Here is a 20,828-nt window from a genome sequence, read left to right as displayed (position 1 = left end):
GAAAGATCAAAGGAAAATATATGTAAAAGTACTGTGAAAAATCACAGACATCAAAATGAAAAGAAAACCTACAGAATGGGAAAAAAGTATTTGCAAATTCTATCTAATATAGATGTAGTACACAAAATATACAAAGAACTCTTATAAAACTCAACAGAAAGACAACCCAATTAAAAAATGGACCAAGGACTTGAAATAGACATTTCTCCAAAGATCATATATAAATGGCCAATGAGGACATGAAAAGATGCTATGTGTTATTAGGGAAATGCAAAACAAATCCACAATGAGATATGTCACTCCATATTAAGATGGCATGCACACTCTGTCTCACAGATGTGTATATATATATATTTATATATCTCATATATATATTTAATGGAAAATAAGCGTTTAGCAAGGATGTGAAGAAACTGGAACCCATTGCTGGTGGGAATATAAAATGGTTCAGCTGCTGTGAAAAAACAGTTTGGCAGGCTCCTGGGTAGTTACCCAAAAGAATTAAATACAGGTGTTCAAACAAAAACTTATATGCAAATGTTCATAGCAGTCCTTTCATGATATCCAAATGGTGGAAATAATACAAATACCCAACAGCAAATGAATGGATCAACAAAATGTGGTAGAGTTGAGCATTCCAAATCTGGAAATCTCAAATGCTGCAAAATCTGAAACTTTTTGAGTGCCAGCTTGATGCTCAAAAGAGATGCTCATTGGAGCATTTTGGATTTTGGGATGCTCATCCTGGTCAATATAATGCATGTATTCTAAAATCTGAAAAAAAAAAGCTGAAATCCAAAACAATTTCAGATACAGGATACTCAACCTGTATATACGTATGATGGAATACTATTTGGCCTTAAAAAGGAACAAAGGACTGATAAGTGCTACAACATGGATGAATGATGAAAACATTGTGCTAAGTGAAAGAAGCCAGATACAAAAGGCAACATACTGTAGGGTTCTGTTTATATGAAATATCCAGAGTAGGCAAATCCATAGAGACAGAAGACAGAGGAGAGATTGCCAGAGGGTGGGAGGAGGAATGAGTAACTGCTTAATGGGGATGGAGTTTCCTCTGGGATGATAAAAATGTCCTGGGACTAGATAGGGGTAATGGCTGCACAAAGTTATGAAGACACTAAACATCACTAATGATAAATCTGACGTTATGCATACGTCACCACAGTAAACATACCCCTGCAGTGGAATAGGTTCTGAGACCATTTGGAGGTCACAAGAAAATCAGAAGATTTAAAAAGAGAAATCGATTCCCAGACAAGATGCCTGAATAGGAACAGCTCCAGTCTGCAGCTCCCAGTGAGACCAACACAGAAGGCAGGTGATTTCTGCATTTCCAACTGCGGTACCCAGTTCATCTCATTGGGACTGGTTAGACAGTGGGTACAGCCTGTGGAGGGCGAGCAGAAGTAGGGTGGAGCATTGCATTACCCAGGAAGCACAAGGGGTCAGGGAACTCCCTCCCCTAGCCAAGGGAAGCCATGAGTGAGGGACAGTCCTATCCAGCCCAGATACTAGGCTTTTGCCACTGTCTTCGCAGCCCGCAGACCAGGAGATTCCATCAAGTGCCTACACCACCAGGGCCCTAAGTTTCAAGGACAAAACTGGGTGGCCATTTGGGCAGACACCAAGCTAGCTGCAGGAGGTTTTTTTTTTCGCACCCCAGTGGTGTCTGAACGTTCACAGCAAGTCCGAACCGTTCACTCCCATGGAAAGGGGGCTGAAGCCAGGGAGCCAAGTGGTCTTGCTCAGTGGATCCCATCCCCACGGAGCCCAACACACTGAGATCCACTGGCTTGAAATTCTCACTGGCAGCATAGCAGTCTGAAGTTGACCTGGGATGCTAGAGCTTGGTGGGGGGAGGGGCATCTGCCATTACTGAGGCTTGAGTAGGTGGTTTTCCCCTTAGAGTGTAAACAAAGCCACCAGGAAGATCAGACTGGCCTGAGCCTGCCACAGCGCCATAAAGCTGCAGTAGCCAGACTGCCTCTCTAGATTCCTCCTCTCTGGACAGGGCATCTCTGAAAGAAAGGTAGCAGCCCCAGTCAGGGGCTTATAGATCAAACTCCCATCTCCCTGGGACAGAGCACCTGGGGGAAGGGGTGGCTGTGGGCACAGCTTCAGCAGACTTAAATGTTCCTGCCTGCCAGCTCTGAAGAGAGCAGCAGATCTCCCAGCACAACGCTTGAGCTCTGCTAAGGGACAGACTGCCTCCTCAAGTGAGTCCCTGACTCCTGTGCCTCCTGATGGGGAGACACCTCCCAGCAGGGATTGACAGACATCTCATACAGAAGAGTTCCAGCTGGCATCTGGTGGGTGCCCTTCTGGGACGAAGCTTCCAGAGGAAGGAGCAGGCAGCAATCTTTGCTGTTCTGCAGCCTCCGCTGGTGATACCCAGGCAAACAGAGTCTGGAGTGTACCTTCAGCAAACTCCAGCAGACCTGCAGAAGAGGGGCCTGAAGGAAAACTAACAAACAGAAAGCTATAGCATCAACATCAACAAAAAGGATGACTACACAAAAACCCCACCCAAAGGTCACCAGCATCAAAGACCAAAGGTAGATAAATCCACAAAGATGAGGAAAATGCAGTGCAAAAAGGCTGAAAATTCCAAAAACCAGAATGCCTCTCCTCCTCCAAAGGATTACAACTCATTGCCAGCAAGGGAACAAAACTGGACGGAGAATGAGTTTGAAGAATTTACAGAAGGAAGCTTCAGAAGGTGGGTAATAAAAACTCCTCCAAGCCAAAGGAGCATGTTCTAACCCAATGCAAGGAAGCTAAGAATCTGGATAAAAGGTTATAGGAAGTGCTAACTAGAATAACCAGTTTAGAGAAGAACATAAATGACCTGATGGAGATGAAAAACACAGCATGAGAACTTCGTGAAGCATACACAAGTATCAATAGTTGAATCAATCAAGTGGAAGAAAGGATACCAGAGATTGAAGACTAACTTAATGAAATAAAGTGTGAAGACAAGATTAAAAAGAATGAAAACGAATGAAGTCTCTAAGAAATATGGGACTATGTGAAAAGACCAAACCTACATTTGATTGGTGTACCTAAAAGTGACAGGGAGAATGGAACCAAGTTAGAAAACACTCTTCAGGATATTATCCAGGAGAACTTCCCCAACCTAGCAAGACAGGCCAACATTCAAATTCAGGAAATACGGAAAACACCACAAAGATATTCCTCGAGAAGAGCAACCCCAAGACACATAATCATCAGATTCACCAAGGTTGAAATGAAGGAAAATATGTTAAGGGCAGCCAGAGAGAAAGGTCACATTACCCACAAAGGGAAACCCATCAGACTAACAGCAGATCTCTCTGCAGAAATGCTATAACCCAGAAAAGAGTGGGGGCACACATTTAACATTCTTAAGGAAAAGAATTTTCAACCCAGAATTTCCTATCCAGGCAAACTAAGCTTCATAAGCAAAGGAGAAATAAAATCCTTTACAGACAAGCAAATGCTGAAGGATGTTGTCACCACCACACCTGCTTTACAAGAGCTCCTGAAGGAAGCACTAAATATGGAAAGGAAAAACCAGTACCAGCCACTGCAAAAACATACCAAAATGTAAAAACCATCAGCACTACGAAGAAACTGCATCAACTAATAGGCAAAATAACCAGCTACCATCATAATGACAGGATCACATTCACACATAACAATATTAACCTTAAATGTAAACAGGCTAAATGCCCCAATTAAAAGACATAGACTGGCACATTGGATAAACAGTCAAGACCCATCAGTGTGCTGTATTCAGGAGACTCATCTCACATGCAAAGACACACATAGGCTCAACATAAAGGGATGGAGGAAGATTTACCAAGCAAATGGAAAGCAAAGAAAAAAAAAAAAAGCAGGGGTTGCAATCCTAGTCTCTGATAAAACACACTTGAAACCAACAAAGATCAAAAAAGACAAGGAAGGGCGTTACATAATGGTAAAGGGATCAATGCAGCAAGAAGAGCTAACTATCCTAAATATATATATACCCAATACAGAAGCACCCAGATTCATAAAACAAGTTCTTAGAGACCTACAAAGAGACTTAGACTCCCACACAATAATATTGGGAGACTTTGGCACCCCACTGTCAATATTAGATCAACAAGACAGAAAATTAACAAGGATATTCAGGACATAAACTCAGCTCTGGACCAGGTGGACCTAATACACATCTACAGAACACTCCATCCCAAATCAACAAAATATACATTCTTCTCAGCACCACATCACACTTATTCTAAAATTGACCACATAATTGGAAGTAAAATACTCTTCAGCAAATGCAAAAGAACAGAAATCACAACAAACTGTCTCTCAGACCACAGTGCAATCAAATTAGAACTCTGGATTAAGAAAGCCATTCAAAACTGCATAACTACATGGAAACTGAACAACCTGTTCCTGAATGACTGCTGGGTAAATAATGAAATTAAGGCAAAAATAAATAAATTACTTGAAACCAATGAGAACAAGGACACAACGTAGCACAATCTCTGGAACACAGCTAAAGCAGTGTTTAGAAGTAAATTTATAGCACTAAATGTGCACAGGAGAAAGTGGGAAAGATCTAAAATCGACACCCTAACATCATAATGAAAAGAACTAGAAGGTTGAGCATGGTGGCTCATGCCTGTAATCCCACCACTTTGGGAGGCCGAGGCAGGTGGATTACCTGAGGTCAGGAGTTCGAGACCAGCCTGGCCAACATGATGAAACCCTGTCTCTACTAAAAATACAAAAAAATTGCTAGGTGTGGTGGCAGGCGCCTGTAATCCCAGCTACTGGAGAGGCTGGAGCAGGAGAGTCACTTGAACCCAGGGAGGTGGAGGTTGCAGTGAGCCGAGATCATGCCATTGCACTCCAGCCTGGGCAACAAGAGCAGAACTCCATCTCAAAAAAACTAGAGAGAAGCAAGAGCAAACAAATTCAAAAGCTAGCAGAAGACAAGAAATAACTAAGATCAGAGCAGAACTGAAGGAGATAGAGACACAAAAAACCCTTCAAAAATCAATGAATCCAGGAGCTGGTTTTTTTAAAAGATTAACAAAATTGATAGACCACTAGCCAGACTAATAAAGAAGAGAGAAGAATCAAATAGACACAATAAAAAATGATAAAGCGGCTATCACCACTGATCCCAGAGAAATACAGACTACCAACAGAGAATACTATAAACACCTCTACGCAAATAAACTAGAAAATCTAGAAGAAATGGATAAATTCCTGGACACATACACCCTCCCAAGATTAAACCAGGAAGAAGTCGAACCCCTGAATAGACCAATAACAAGTTCTGAAATTGAGGCAATAATTAATAGCTTACCAACCAAAAAAAGCCCAGGACCAGATAGATTCACAGCCAAATTCTACCAGAGTTACAAAGAGGAGCTGGTACCATTCCTTCTAAAACTATTCCAAACAATAGAAAAAGAGGGACTCCTTCCTAACTCATTTTATGAAGCCAGCGTCAGTCATCCTGATACCAAAACCTGGCAGAGACACAACAAAAAAAGAAAATTTCAGGGCAATATCCCTGATGAACATCAATGCAAAAATCCTCAATAAAATACTGGCAAACTGAATCCAGCAGCATATTAAAAAGCTTATCCACCATGATCAAGTCGGCTTCATCCCTGTGAGGCAAGGCTGGTTCAACATATACAAATCAATAAATGTAATCCATCACATAAACAGAACCAATGACAAAAACCACATGATTATCTCAACAGATGCAGAAAAGGCCTTCGATAAAATTCAACACCCCTTCATGCTAAAAACAATAAACTAGGTATTGATGGAACATATCTCAAAATAATAAGAGCTATTTATGACAAACCCACAGCCAATACACTGAATGGGCAAAAACTGGAAGCATTCCCTTTGAAAATCAGCACAAGACAAGGATGCCCTCTCTCACCACTCATATTCAACATAATATTGGAAGTTCTGGCCAGGGCAGTCAGGCAAGAGAAAGCAATAAGGGTATTCAAATAGGAAGAGAGGAAGTCAGATTATCTCTGTTTAAAGATGTGACATGATTGTATATTTAGAAAACCCCATTGTCTCAGCCCAAAAACTCCTTAAGCTGATTGATAAGCAACTTCAGCAAACTCTCAGGATACAAAATTAATGTGCAAAAATCACAAGCATTCCTATAGACCAATAATACACAAACAGCCAAATCATGAGTAAACTCCCATTCACAACTGCTACTAAGAGAATAAAATACCTAGGAATACAACTTACAAAGGATGTGAAGGACCTCTTCAGGGAGAACTACAAACCACTGCTCAAGGAAATGAGAGGACACAAACAAATGGAAAAACATGCCATGCTCATGGATAGGAAGAATCAATGTCGTGAAAATGGCCATACTGCCCAAAGTAGTAGTGCTATTCCATCAAGCTACCATTGACTTTCTTAACAGAGTTAGAAAAAGCTACTTTAAATTTCATGTGGAACCAAAAAAGAGCCCACATAGCCAAGATAATCCTAAGCAAAAAGAACAAAGCTGGAGGCATCATGCTACCTGACTTCAAACTATACTACAAGGCTACAGTAACCAAAACAGCATGGTACTGGTACCAAAACAGATAATATAGACCAATGGAACAGAACTAAGCAAAAAGAACAAAGCTGGAGGCATCAAGCTACCTGACTTCAAACTATACTACAAGGCTACAGTAACCAAAACAGCATGGTACTGGTACCAAAACAGATAATATAGACCAATGGAACAGAACAGAGGCCTCAGAAATAACACCACACATCTACAACCATCTGATCTTTGACAAACCTGACAAAAACAAGAAATGAGGAAAGGACTCCCTATTTAATAAATGATGTTGGGAAAACGGGCTAGCCATATGCAGAAAACTGAAACTGGACCCCTTCCTTAACACCTTATACAAAAACTAAGTCAAGATGGATTAAAGATTTAAATGTAAGACCTAAAACCATAAAAACCCTAGAAGAAAACCTAGGCAATACCATTCAGGACATAGGCATGGGCAAAGAGTTCATGACTAAAACACCAGAAGCAATGGCAACAAAAGCCAAAACTGATAAATGGGGTCTAATTAAACTAAAGAGCTTCTGCACAGCAAAAGAAACTATCATCAGAGTGAACAGGCAACCTACATAATGGGAGAAAATTTTTGCAATCTATCCATCTGACAAGAGGGCTAATATCCAGAATCTACAAAGAACTTTAAACACATTTACAAGAATAAAAAACCCCATCAAAAAGTGGGTGAAGGATATGAACAGATGCTTTTCAAAAGAAGACATTTATGTGGCCAACAAATGTGAAAAAAAGCTCATCATCACTGGTCGTTAGAGAAATGCAAATCAAAACCACAATGAGATACTATCTCACACCAGTTAGAATGGCGATCATTAAAAAGTCAGGAAACAACAGATGCTGGAGAGGATGTGGAGAAATAGGAACGCTTTTATACTGTTGGGAATGTAAATTAGTTCAACCATTGTGGAAGACAGTGTGGCAATTCCTCAAGGATCTACAACCAGAAATAACCATTTGACCCAGCAGTCCCATTACTGGGTATATACCCAAAGGACTATAAATCATTTTCTATAAAGACACATGCACACTGTGTTTATTGTACCACTATTCACAATAGCTAAGACTTGGAACCAACCCAAATGCCCATCAATGATAGACTGGATAAAGAAAATGTGGCACATATACACCATGGAACACTATGCAGCCATAAAAAAGAATGACTTCGTGTCCTTTGCGGGGATATGGATGAAGCTGGAAACCATCATTCTCAGCAAACTAACACAGGAACAGAAAACCAAACACTGCATGTTCTCACTCATAAGTGGGAGCTGAACAATGAGAACATATAGGCACAGGAAGGAGAACATCACACACTGGGGCCTGTTGGTGGCTGGGTGTCAAGGGGAGGGATAGCATTAGGAGAAATACCTAATGTAGATGACGGGTTGATGGGTGCAGCAAACCACCATGGCACATGTATACCTATGTAACAAACCTGCACGTTCTGCACATGTATCTCAGAATTTAAAGTATAACAATAAAAAAAGAGAAATCTAGGTTACCTGATTTAAACAGCAAACTTCTGAAAGTGACCCACAAAATATGCATGTGTTAAGTTTTCACTTATAAGGGAATTTTACAAAATACCTATGAAAGTTATTCCAACTTGAGGGAAATTGTTTATGATCTATATTCAAAAAATTAAATTCATACCCAATAGAGACATAAAAGTAACATTTCTTAAGCTTTGTCTACTTAAATTCCCATACACACTTCTCATTAACTGTCATAACCACCTCTTGGAAGTGGGGGTTCTTACCACAGTTTTACAGATGAACCAGTTGTAAGAAGTCCGGGTGACTTGCACAAGATCAGGTGAGGAGCCAGGGTAGAACTCAATCTGCAGTTCTCTGATTATAAGTCTTATGGTTTAATAAGTATAACTGCACGTATTTCAAACTGTAGCCTTTTGTTGGGGGCGGGGGGTGTAACAGTTTTACTGAGATATAATTCATATACAATTTAAATGTACAATTCAGTGGTTTCTAGTATATTCAGAGTTGTACAACCATCACCACAATCAATTTTAGAACATTTTCATCACCTCAGAAAGAATACCCATTATCCCCTGGCAACCCACCCAGCCCTAGGAAACCACTAACCACTAAAATTGCCATCTCTATAGATCTGGACATTTAACATATAAATGGAATCATAACCATTTTTTCCACAAACTATATTTTTGCTTTCACCTATAAAATGTATAGTAATAATTTATATAATACCATGTTAATTATTCCAACACGAGTACAATACAGTAGAAATTTGTACCTACTTATCTAAGATAGCAATAAATTCTCTCATAAAGTTTATTTTCTAGGATATGTCAACCTGATTATTAGATGATGCTTAAAATACTGTTAAATATATTCTGAGGGCCCAGCACGGTGGTTCATGCCTGTAATCCCAGCACTTTGGGAGACTGAGGCAGGCAGATCCCCTGAGGTCAGGAGTTCAACACCAGCCTGGCCAACATGGTGAAACCCCATTTCTACCAAAAATACAAAAATTAGCCAGGCATTTTGGCTGACACCTGTAATCCCAGCTACTCAGGAGGCTGAGGCAGGAGAATCGCTTGAACCCGGGAGGCGGAGGTTGCAGTGAGCCAAGATTGGGCCGCTGCACTCCAGCCTGTGTGACAGCAAGACTCTTCTCAGAATAAATAAATAGTAAATAATTAAAACAAGGAAATATATTCTGGAATACCTTCTTAAACATTATTCCTCTTTTACCCAAATAGATAGAGTTTTCTCAAAATCCCTTCACTATTTTCTCACCGCTACCCCATCTTTTTCAATAATGTTAAATTTAGACTAAGTTGATCTTCCACTTCAGGGACATTAAGTTGCCGATGGATGTTTGTTGAGAGGGAGGCTGTACAGAATATAATCCATCCATATTATATAGCAGATCTATTGAGAATTATAATGCTGTCTTTTTGGGTAAGTTGCAGAATCCTGTGAAATTAAATCATCTACTTGCTATATAATCTTCCATTATAGGTACCCTGAGCTTTAGCTACACAGGTTCCATAAAGGCAGAAAGCAGGACACGTGGTCACACAGAGCTATCTCGCCTCACCCTCTAACAGGCTTTATCTCTCTCTATTTGGGGGAATTTGTTTTATTTTATTCTGGACTTCTACAAACTCTTCTAGGAATATTAAATTTATCCAACATTTGTGACATAATGTATCTTTTTAAATTTCAGGTTGATAGATCCACAGACTCAAGTATCAAGGGCCAATGTAAGTACCTCGTACAGGTTCATGTTAGTGATTACTCCTTAATTCACCTTTGTATCTACCTTAAACACAGCCAACGCACTTAATAAAGATCTGCCACTAAAAGGACTAATAGGATACTTTTTCTCATGACTTTTCCAGAGAGTAACCTTGTCAGTTTTTAATTCTAGTAGTTGTATGATCTGTTGCCTTTTTTTTCCCCCCAGTTTGAACTTACCAGTGTCACACAATTTGCTGCTCATCAAGAAAACAAGAGACTGGTTGGTTTTGTCATCCGTGTTCCTGAATCCACTGGAGAAGCATCTCTGAGTACATACATTTTTGAAAGCAACTCAGAAGGCGAAAAGGTCTCTTTTTCATGTGAAGATCCCATAATATCTCAGTCCAAACAAGTCCATTTTAAAAGAGTTTTCTGGCATTACCTCCTTGGATATTTAGTTGATTATTCTGCATGTCTCCATCCAGGAGTTCAGATAACACCTCCTAAGAAGGCCTCACTGAAAGAAAACTCGATTTAAATTTCTCTGTGGAAAATACCTATCAACCAGAATAGGGTGAATGAGGAAGAACTTTAATGGCAAGACATATTATTTAGTCGGGATATAAGGAAATGTTGAAAGCAGTTCCCCTCGAATTTGTTCTTCAAAAAAAATTAAGACAAAAGCTACAATAGAGAACAATTTAGTCTCAGAGAGCAAAGCAAGGAAGATATTAGAAAAGTACACACAAGCTGTTGGTTTAGTATGAAAAACTTTGACTGTATCTGCGACTTAGAATTTATCACAATTAACCAATCCTTCTTTCAGTAAATCATCTGTTTGCCACTGTGTATATGAACATATCGTGGCTAAATACATTTAAAAGAGAAAAAAAATTCTTACTAAGAACTTTAAACACTGGAATTGCCTGAGTTTCACTTACCTGGAATATTTTTTGTATGGCATAAACTGGCAACAGAGGTCAGGACAGTTGGACGCAAATGCCCTGGGCCCTATGTGATGAGTCTCCTGCAGCCAGGTCCTGTGTTCCCAAGTGGGAACAGTGAGCACAGTGACCTCACTGTACTCCCAAATCACATCTGTTATAAAATTTTATCCTTCTCTACCTTTGCCAATCACTACTTTTCTTGTCTTTTGCAGATATGTTATGCTATTAATTTGGGAAAAGAAATTATTGAGGTTCAGAAGGTAAGATGCATTCTAATGCTGGTTTAGTAGCTACTCAAAACACATCTGTGTATACATACTAAGAGTCTTTTCAAAAAGAAAAGTGATGTTCACTGGAAAGTGTGGCCAAGTTTGGGATTTCCTTTTAAGTATTCTAACCATCAGACGTTTTTGATCAGCTAGTTCCATGTTCACTGTTAACACGTGAGGACTTCTTATCACTGCTGGAGCTCCTGCTTATCTGTTTTCTTGCTTGCATACTAGTTGGCTAGATTTCCTTTCTTTCAGATTAAGATGATAGATAAGTGCCCACCATGTGCTCTAAGGCCTTGCTCTTCAGAGTATGATCACATGCCCCACAGCATTGACAGACGTCACCTGCGAGCTTTTAAGAAATGAGGACTCTGAGACCTCCCTGTCTTTCAGCAGCTTTTAATCTTTTGTTCATTCAGCAAATTTTTGAGAGCCTAGTTTGTGTAAGAAAAGCCCTGGAATTATAGTAGTGAACAAGACAGATATAGTCCCTGCCCCCAGGGCGCTTCTAGTTCAACAACGTGCAGAACTTTCTGCAATAATGGAAATGATTTATATCTGCACAATTTAATATGCAGATTGAATATGGCTAGTGTGACTGAGGAACTGGATTTTTAAATTTAACTCAAATTTACATAGTAACATGTAGCCAGTGGCTACCATATTAGTGCAGTTCAGTCTGTTGGAGAGGTCAGGAAGACCAAGGACTAAGGCCACATACATGAAATAATGGCAAGCACTGTAAGCTAGTGTTTAATGGTATTGGTCAAAAGTTGGCAAACTTTTTCTGTAAAGGGTCTTTATGTTTTTGGCTATCCCCCTTGCAACAAATTCAACTCTGCTATCGTAAGACAAAAGCAGGCCAGGTGTGGTGGCTTATGCCTGTAATCTCAGCACTTTGGGAGGCAGAGACAGGAGGTTCACCTGAGGTCAGGAGTTCAAGACCAGCCTGGCCAACATGGTGAAACCCCATCTCTTCTAAAAATACAAAAATTAGCCGGTGTGGTGGCACACAACTGTAGTCCCAGCTACTCGGGGGACTGAGGCACAAGAATCGTTTGAACTGGGGAGGCAAAGGTTGCAGTGAGCCGAGATGCACTCCAGCCTGGGCGATAGAGCAAGACTCTGTCTCCAACCGCCCCCCCTCCCCCCCACAAAAAAAAAAGCAGCAGCAGCATGGACAGTATGTAAATAAATGGGCGCAGCTGTTTTCCAATAAAAATCAAGTGGTTAGCCAAATGACCATAGTTTGCCAACTTCTGGTATTGATTAAATGTGAGAAAAGAAAGGAGTTTAAAGATAGAGAAGACAAAAGTTTTGTGAAGGAAGTTCCTCTATGGAATCTTTGGGAAGATGATACGACTTGACTACGTAAACAATATTTTGGCTCAGAGGAAAACAGTCTAGATTCTAGAAGTGACATGCCTGAGTTTGAGAAGCAAGGAGACTCAGCTGAAGGCACACACACACAAGTCAGGCGAAACAAGACTAGATTACAGAACATTGAAAGCCAGGCCAAAGGGGTTTAAATGCATCTTAAGCCTTTTCTTTTTTCCCTCTTAAACTCTCCTAACTTCAGGATCCAGAAGCACTGGCTCAATTAATGCTGTCCATACCACTAACCAATGATGGAAAATATGTACTGTTAAACGATCAACCAGATGACAATGATGGAAATCCAAATGAACACAGAGGCGCAGAATCTGAAGCATAGCTCACTTGCGCCTGTAGGGGAAGAGCAAACAGGAAGGAGAGCTACCTCCTAAGGGTTTTAACTTCTCTGACATACAGGCACACTGACCTGATTTCCGAAGGCTGACAATCGTTTGTGGAATGTAATCTTGATGCCTTGATACTGAGACTTGGGAGGGAAACTAAGAAATGGTTGACAGCATTCCCACCCATCTACAATGTTATTTTAGGTGCTTTGTGGTAAGTCTTTTTACTTAGATTGCGCTAAGATTTCTTAGATTGTTCAGCGCTCAGAACAAAAGTTTGAAAAATGCATTGTTCATATGAATATCATCTTTTCAGTTTCTAGTATCCTTTTTAAAAAATGGCAAAAGCCTAATTTACAATTTGATGAACACTAAATATTTCCTATTAATATAATCTATTTTTGTATTTTAATGAGCTTTAAGTGCCTGTCGTTCTGAAAATTGTGTATTTATAATTCAGCTTATCTCATAATTGGACCTAATAGCATTTCTTTGTGCAGTTAGGTGATGAGCACTGCTTTGAGGCCCAAGCACTAGTAGAGATGCGTGATGCAGGTCTAGTTTCGGTAACTTCCAGACATCAAGCAATAAAAAAATGAATACCACAAAAGATGTTTGATTTTACAGTGGAGCCTTACTGAACCAGCATTCAGAAGTTTAGGGTGTTCTAGGTATGACTATTTTTAGTAGTGGATCACTGTGGACAGGGTGCAGCTCTACTAGTTCCTGTTTCTTCTGAGCCAGACCCTCTTCAGGGAAGGGACCAATTAATTTTAATACTCACTTGAAGCACAGCTGGTCATGGGGCTTGGTATAAAGTTCCTATTTCCACCCTGATACTTCCAATTCCTGGAACCCCAGCCCACTCCCCCATCCCTCCTCCCTATGAAACTAGTATAATGATTTTGAATCGGTACAGTGTGTTTAACTGTAACTAAGTTCAACAGACTATTATTATCTTTGTAATAAATTAACCTAGCAATAAAAATTATTCTGTTTGTTTCTTTCTTTTGTTTGTTGTGGTTATTTTCTAGAACATCCCTGGAAGAAAACTAAAGTCAGCTCTATAGATTTAACATTTAATTTCCCAAAAACTAGGGCATAATGAAATCACAGAAGAGGGGATATAGTATCAAAAAATACTTCCAGTCAACATGAGTAGAATATGTGATCCCATTGCTAAAAGTTTTAAAGGTGTTGCTTTTAAAATGGTGGATTAATAAAACAACTTTTGTAATCCAAAATTAGGTTAATATCATAGGATCCATTTGAAATGTATACGCCATAACAGACATAGTGAGCCAGTCTAAGCCAGTATGAGATTATGCATCATAAAACTAATTCATTGTTCACTAATGCCTTACAAATTTGTATGACATAACTGCTTTAGATCAACTGGTTCTCTGACAGACTGCAAGAACCACAGTCCCCTGAACTTTTTTTTTCTTGCTTAGACTTTTTTGGGAGAGGGGTAGAATCTCAAGTCCTAAACAATTATTAGTTTGAAAACTGAAACACTACAAATTTCTTTCTTTATACATTTCAAATGGATCCTATGATGTTAACCTAATTTTGGATTACAAAAGTTACTTTATTAATCCACCATTTTAAAAGACTGCATGGCTTAAATAAGACACAAAGCATGCACATCATTAGGGAAACATAAAAAGACTGAAATTCAGTCCATTAAAACTAACTTCATCAAAAACCACCACAGAGAATGAAAACACACAACTAAACCAAAGATACTAGCAAGCACACACGACCAACAAAAAATTAGCATCCAGAATATATAAAATACTCCTACAGGTAGAAAGAGAAATTGAAAAAAAAAAGTCATGAAGGTATTTCCATACATTAAAAAAGACAAAGTGCTCATAAACAGAAACAGACTCCTTATAGTAATCAGGAAAATGCAAATTAAAACCACAGAAACATTTTATATTCACCAGACTCCAAAAATTCAGCTGTTTGTAGAAATGGAGCAAAGGGGAATCTCCTCTGCTGCTGGGATGAAACAACAGTTTGGCATTCTGTCCAGTACATTGAAAGGGCACCTGCCCTACTACCTAGCAGTTTTACCTGCAGGTACACAGCCTAGAGAAACTCTAAACACATGGACCCAGGCACATGTTCAATAATGATTACAGCATCATTGTTTACAATATCCCAAAAGTGAAAACCACCCAGATGTCATCAACAGAAGATAGCTGTATTCATGTAACGAAATGCTAAACTACAGCTATATGCATCAATGTGGATGAATTTTTAAAATGAAAAAGTTACAAAAGCATATAATATCCCATTTATATTTAGTTTAAAAACTGAAACATAACCAGATTATCAATATTTAGGAAAATACAATCAGCTGTAAAACAAGGGAAGAGCAAGAGAATGGTTAACACCAAATCCCCATGTGGTTTTCTTGGGCAGAAACTGCTGGAGCTTCTAAAGTGTTCTTAACTGATACGGTAGCTTCTTTCCAAGTGCTTCATTTTCATTCTTTAAATAGTATAATACATATTGTATACCTTGCATGCATTGAATATTTTTAAATAATTATAAAACTTTGAACTAGTGGGTCATTTACCCCTTTTCTCCACTTACTGAAATGTGTATTAATACACATTAAAGTGCTCTGAAAGATTAACAAGTGCCATGTAAATGAAAGGTGGGAAGAGAGGAAATGGGATCTTTTTAGAAGCCAGCTATTCTTAACAATTCCCACTTCCCAGGCTGGTTTAGCCTCACATACCCATCAGACTACCTTTAGGGAAGAACAGGGCCTTTCTTACCTTGTCTACATCTACCCGAGCCACTTAACAAGGAATCGTTTTTTAGAGACCCACTTAAAGTCAAATACAGACTTTAGTTTCAATCGTTCCACCTAAAAGAATAGTAACACCTAATGCTTATATGCCAAGTTTATTTCTACCTATGAGAGTAGACATAATAAAGTAATAGCTAATGTTTCCAATAGTTATATACAATAGCAGCTAATACTTAGTTACTGTTTCCTAATATATAAAGTGCCTTATGCAAATTAAATCCTCAACCAACCAACCTATGAGCTACACACGGTCATTATCATCCCACCTTTTGCACAAGGAAATGAAGCACAGAGATATTAAGGAATCTGTTCCTAAGCAGGAAATCGGGATTCAAATTGTTCTGGCTCCAGAGTCTATGCTTCTAACCACTCTGTGCTATATACAGATGACCTCAAGAGAGAACCAGATACAAAGCAATCTCCAAGTATTTCTCAATACATTAAGCTTTGACGATTTATTCAGTAGCAGTATCAACCTAAAGCATAATATCCTTAATACTTTGCTACCTTTTGTACAGATTCTGAAAAGAGTAAATACTTTAATACTAATTTCATAAAGACAAGTGCTTCTAGGTATAAAAGTTAACTCCTTCCCCCATCAAATGAGGGCATTATTAAAGAATGCTTGACTACATGTAGCTCTTACCTACAGCATGTATTTATAGTCCTTAGAGATGATCCAAGAATTATGGTATCAGATCTGCATCGACTGAATAAATTTGATCTACATTCCTGAGTATATCTCCACTAATGGGAAACGGAGGTATCAGGTAAACTGAGTGGTAAAGAGGAGCCAAACTACTGAAAAGAAAATACGTACTTGCCCAACTTTTCTTATGCATTATATATATGCTGACCTGTGTTATAAACTGAACTCTTTAACTTTGCCATCACCATCTCTTGAGTTCACTGCCTTTGCTTAATCTCTAAAGATTTCCACTTATTCTGGATTCCCTTTTTAAACTTCACATCTTTGACAGCCTATTAAAGTATTCCTAACATCTGAAAGCCTTTGTTAAAAAAAAAAATATGTGACATTAAAACTTCCCTTAAAAAAGGAATACCGTCTTCTGAAACGTCTGCAATGTGAAGCTGGAAAGAAAATCCTGTGCCGGGCGCGGTGGCTCACGCTGGTAATCCCAGCACTTTGGGAGGCCGAGGCGGGCGGATCACGAGGTCAGAAGATCGAGACCACGGTGAAACCCCGTCTCTACTAAAAATACAAAAAATTAGCCGGGCATGGTGGCGGGCACCTGTAGTCCCAGCTACTCGGAGAGGCTGAGGCAGGAGAATGGCGTGAACCCGGGAGGCGGAGCTTGCAGTGAGCCAAGATTGCGCCACTGCACTCCAGTCTGGGCGACAGAGCGAGACTCCGTCTCAAAAAAAAAAAAAAAAAAAAAAAAGAAAAAGAAAATCCTGTTACAATTATTAAAATCAATTAAAGCCTACCTTTTACATTTAGCAGACTCAGCATAAAACAGTAACATGAAGCATCCAATATTTTCTCATCTTTCCCACAATTTTACAAATTTACTGCCTCAGAAGAAAAAAGGAACAGCAACCAGACTTTACCAATAATATTTCTGCAGTGTAGTATTTAACAGGATTGTATCTCGTCTCCAGTGTAGTATTTTGAAGGCTCTGTTGTTATTACTGTAGTGCCTGCTTATCTGAGAGGGATACACCAAAACGCCCAGTGCATGCCTGAAACTGCAGATAGTATGTAACCATACATATACTGTGTTTTTTCCTATATATACATGCCTATGATAAAGTTTAATTTATAAGTTAGGCACAGTAAGAGATTAACAATCACTAATGATGAAACAGAACAACTGTAACAAATACTGTCACCAATGCCAGGGAGAGAAGATTCATTCTTACCACAGATCTTAGCAACCCCACATGATTTCTTTTCTTTCCTTATTGAGAACTTTCATGTTTTCACTTAAAGGATGCACTTTAAGGCTTCTCTTATAGCATATCTGAATTGCCAGCATCACTACTCTTGCACTTTGGGGCCATTATTAAGTAAAATAAGGCTTACTTGAAGACAAACACTATTGATTTGACAACCTAGCTACCAAGTGATTCATGGGCAGGTAGCACATACAGCATGAAGATGCTGGGCAAAGGGGTGACTTACGTCCCAGGTGGGATGGAGCATGACAGCACGAGATTTCATCATGCTACCCAGAATAACACACAAGTTGAAACTTACTGTTTCTGGAATTTTCCATTTAATATTTTCAGACCACAGCTGACCACAGTTAACTGAAACTGGAAAGTAAAACACGGATAAGAGGAGACTACTGTATTGTTTTAGTTCAACTCAGGTTTGCAAATAGCACTACAGTTATTACTAACATTAAACACTGCATACTGATAATCCCTTTCCAGGATAAAGATTTAAAGTAACTTCATATTGGTTCTTTTTATTGGAAAAAAGCTCTGGAAAGATCAAGAATGTATAAAGGAAAGAAAATACCTTTCACCTGGAATACACTGACAGGAGCCAATTTTAAACTTCAAATTTTTACCTATGTGCATGCATTTTTTTAAAAAATGATTCCATAGATTTCATTTCATTCAATTAAGGGGGACCCCAAAAAGGTTAATATTAAGAACTACTGGTTTATGACATTCAATTTTGAACATAAACATCCAGGGGAAGGAAATTTTCGAAATTATGTTTATTAATGTTTTAGTATACACATTATATTCTCTTAGAATTGGGGGAAGAGGAAAACCCCACTCAAGTGAGGTAACAAACTTGCTATCTTTTACAAAATTTCATTAGAACTGACAATGTTATGGTGAGTCCTTAATTCCTGAGAATTTGAATTATTAAGTTTTCTGTGAACTTAAAACAAACGCTCACATTAATTTTTAAATTACAGTATGTCTGAAAAAATAAAATCAATGTTAATATGTTATCAAGAAAAATCATCATCCAAATGTACATATGAACCTATTAGGTGTGAATATACTGAAGCCCTGTTGCTCTGCAGTTTGACACCATTTAAACTCTTGTTTCCAGGATCTTATTTCAAATATATGAACTTATAATTTATCCAGAAAGCAGTGACATTATTTTGACCTAAAGGAAAAATAATTGTCTGTCATTTTCTTCTCAACTGTAGGTATCCAGGGAGTCAGCATGTGAACTCTATCTAGTATTGATAAAATAATTAATTTACACGTGTAGGGATAATGAACAGAGAACATGTGATTCTCTTCTAACAACAATTTCTATCCCTTAATAGGAGATGATTTCAGAGAAGTTAGAGAAGAAAAACAGAGAAAACAATACTGTTGCTATGAAATGACGAATTTGATATAATCAAATGCAAGATCATTAATATAAACACTTATAATAATGAAAATATAAATTATTAATTATGCAGCATGCTTTAGGGCCATTTCTACAGTTATTATGAATTACAAATATTAAATGCCTTTATCCACTGTTCATAATTCTGTAAGCCATATTTACATAATAAACAAAAAACATTTCCTATATATTCTGTCTCTTCTGACTTTTAACAATTAAAGTATTTATCTTGGGCTGGCAAGTTACCCTGACCCTAACCAGTAAGTACAAACGGAGCATTGTACACCCATTCTAAAAGCTGGAATAAAAGAATAATGTTAGAAGTATTTGCAGGATTTATCCAAAGAAATGTTTAGCAGACAAATGCAATAGAAAAAAATCAAGCATTTCCCAAAATAGTGTTTGTATTAGAAAGTTTTAAACTTTTGTCTTCATTGTAAAGGTATCACTGTATTTTATTTTTAAAAGACCATGATTAACCATTTAATAACTTACATACCTTTACAAAAATAAAACTAACAGCTTGCTGGGCACAAAATTTACTCAAAATCTTTCTGTACTTTTAAATTCAGTATGTGATGTATCTTATTAGTGCTTTATTCTCACAGTGGTATTTTTTTAAAAGCCTGAACAGTGTAATTATTATTTAATCTGATGTCTTAAATTATATTTGATATAAAAAAAAAAGTCTACCCAAACCATCACCAAAATTTCAATTCAATCTAATGTAGAAGAAACCTGAGTTTGGATGTAGAAATAATTCATTCAATTTTTTTTCTGACATCATACATCATGCCTTCAACCAAAATAGAAGTGAAGCTTCAAACAGGACTCTATGGCTTTATCTGAATTTTCTGAGTATTAAGTAAATCTTAAATTTAAAGCAGCTGTTGGAGGTTAAATGTTCTCAAAGCAATGTAAACTAGTTATAAAATGTCTCATCAAAGACATCAGCAGCTCTTGTGAGTCACATGAAATTAACAATAAAAGAATGATCATCAGTTATACTGTACATGAAGAGTACATAAAACACCTGTGCCTCACCTCTAGTATCAAAGCCATCTTCATATATTCCTTTTATAAGAATATTGATATGTATGCTTTATGAACTTCAGGCTTATTCCTTTTGTTAAGCATGTATTTACTGGCTGTATATAGTATATGCACTGAATTTCCCATGACTTGAAATAACTATAGATCAAAGATCTATGCAAATACAAATTACAAACATGTAGATTACAAGAAATCCGAGGTGATAGTTTATGAACCTGGATTTGCCCTTTTATAACTTCACTTCAAATAGAAACATCTTCTACCCTCATGTCCAGGCAAAAATCCAATTTTAAAATCTCATTCTTAACCTTTGAAAGTAGAGCCTTTGGAAACAGAATGAACTTCACTTTAAAGCACTGCCTTTAAGAATTGTAACATCTATTCTCCAGAGATGTGACCCAGGAAACAATTCATCAATAGTTTATCCATTCCACTGGCAAAAGTTTTAACAATTCTGACGATTTCGTCCTATGTGCAGTGAATACCATCAGTATCATTTCACAACAGGATCAGCAGATGCAGTGCTGTCGGACAGGTCTCCGTTGCTTGTTTTAGTTTCTTCTGAAAGTATGAGTGAAAATAATAATGGATATTTATGTTTAAATAATAAATTAAGAAGTAAAAAAAATTTGAGAAGAGCTGTATTGCCAAACTTCAAATTACAGTTGCATCCATCAAATGTTTCTCTCACATCACAAATTATACCTTGTTTACACTTTAAAATTTTTAAAAATCTAGGCTAAACACTGCAATTGTTTCCACTGGTTTTTAATGAAGGTGGAGTTGAGGGAGCTCAGAACTGTGTTGGGGGTGGGG

General features: G+C 38.1%; 2 protein-coding genes across 6 annotated transcripts in view; one reads left to right on the top strand and one right to left on the bottom strand.

The window, feature by feature from the left end:
• APPL2 (adaptor protein, phosphotyrosine interacting with PH domain and leucine zipper 2) overlaps positions 1 to 13,799 on the top strand; it is a 63,539-nt gene extending 49,740 nt beyond the window's left edge. For 2 of the 3 annotated variants that reach the window (XM_055239486.2, XM_055239485.2), the window contains exons 18-21: positions 9,845 to 9,881; positions 10,085 to 10,225; positions 11,018 to 11,065; positions 12,657 to 13,799. In XM_055239486.2, coding sequence (XP_055095461.1) covers positions 9,845 to 9,881; positions 10,085 to 10,225; positions 11,018 to 11,065; positions 12,657 to 12,791 — 361 coding nt within the window. In that variant the 3' untranslated portion in view covers positions 12,792 to 13,799. The remainder of the gene's footprint in view (positions 1 to 9,844; positions 9,882 to 10,084; positions 10,226 to 11,017; positions 11,066 to 12,656) is intronic. The other variant, XM_055239487.2, reaches the window with a different exon arrangement.
• A 4,504-nt stretch (positions 13,800 to 18,303) lies between these two features.
• The window catches only part of WASHC4 (WASH complex subunit 4), a 60,772-nt gene continuing 58,247 nt past the window's right edge, over positions 18,304 to 20,828 (bottom strand). For all 3 annotated transcript variants that reach the window (XM_055239482.2, XM_055239481.2, XM_055239484.2), the window contains one exon: positions 18,304 to 20,573. In XM_055239482.2, the coding sequence (XP_055095457.1) occupies positions 20,506 to 20,573 (68 nt within the window). In that variant the 3' untranslated portion in view covers positions 18,304 to 20,505. The remainder of the gene's footprint in view (positions 20,574 to 20,828) is intronic.

This window comes from Symphalangus syndactylus, chromosome 13 (genome assembly GCF_028878055.3).
Source record: "Symphalangus syndactylus isolate Jambi chromosome 13, NHGRI_mSymSyn1-v2.1_pri, whole genome shotgun sequence".
Taxonomy (NCBI): Eukaryota; Metazoa; Chordata; class Mammalia; order Primates; family Hylobatidae; genus Symphalangus; species Symphalangus syndactylus.
This window is presented reverse-complemented; position numbering and strand designations above follow the sequence as displayed.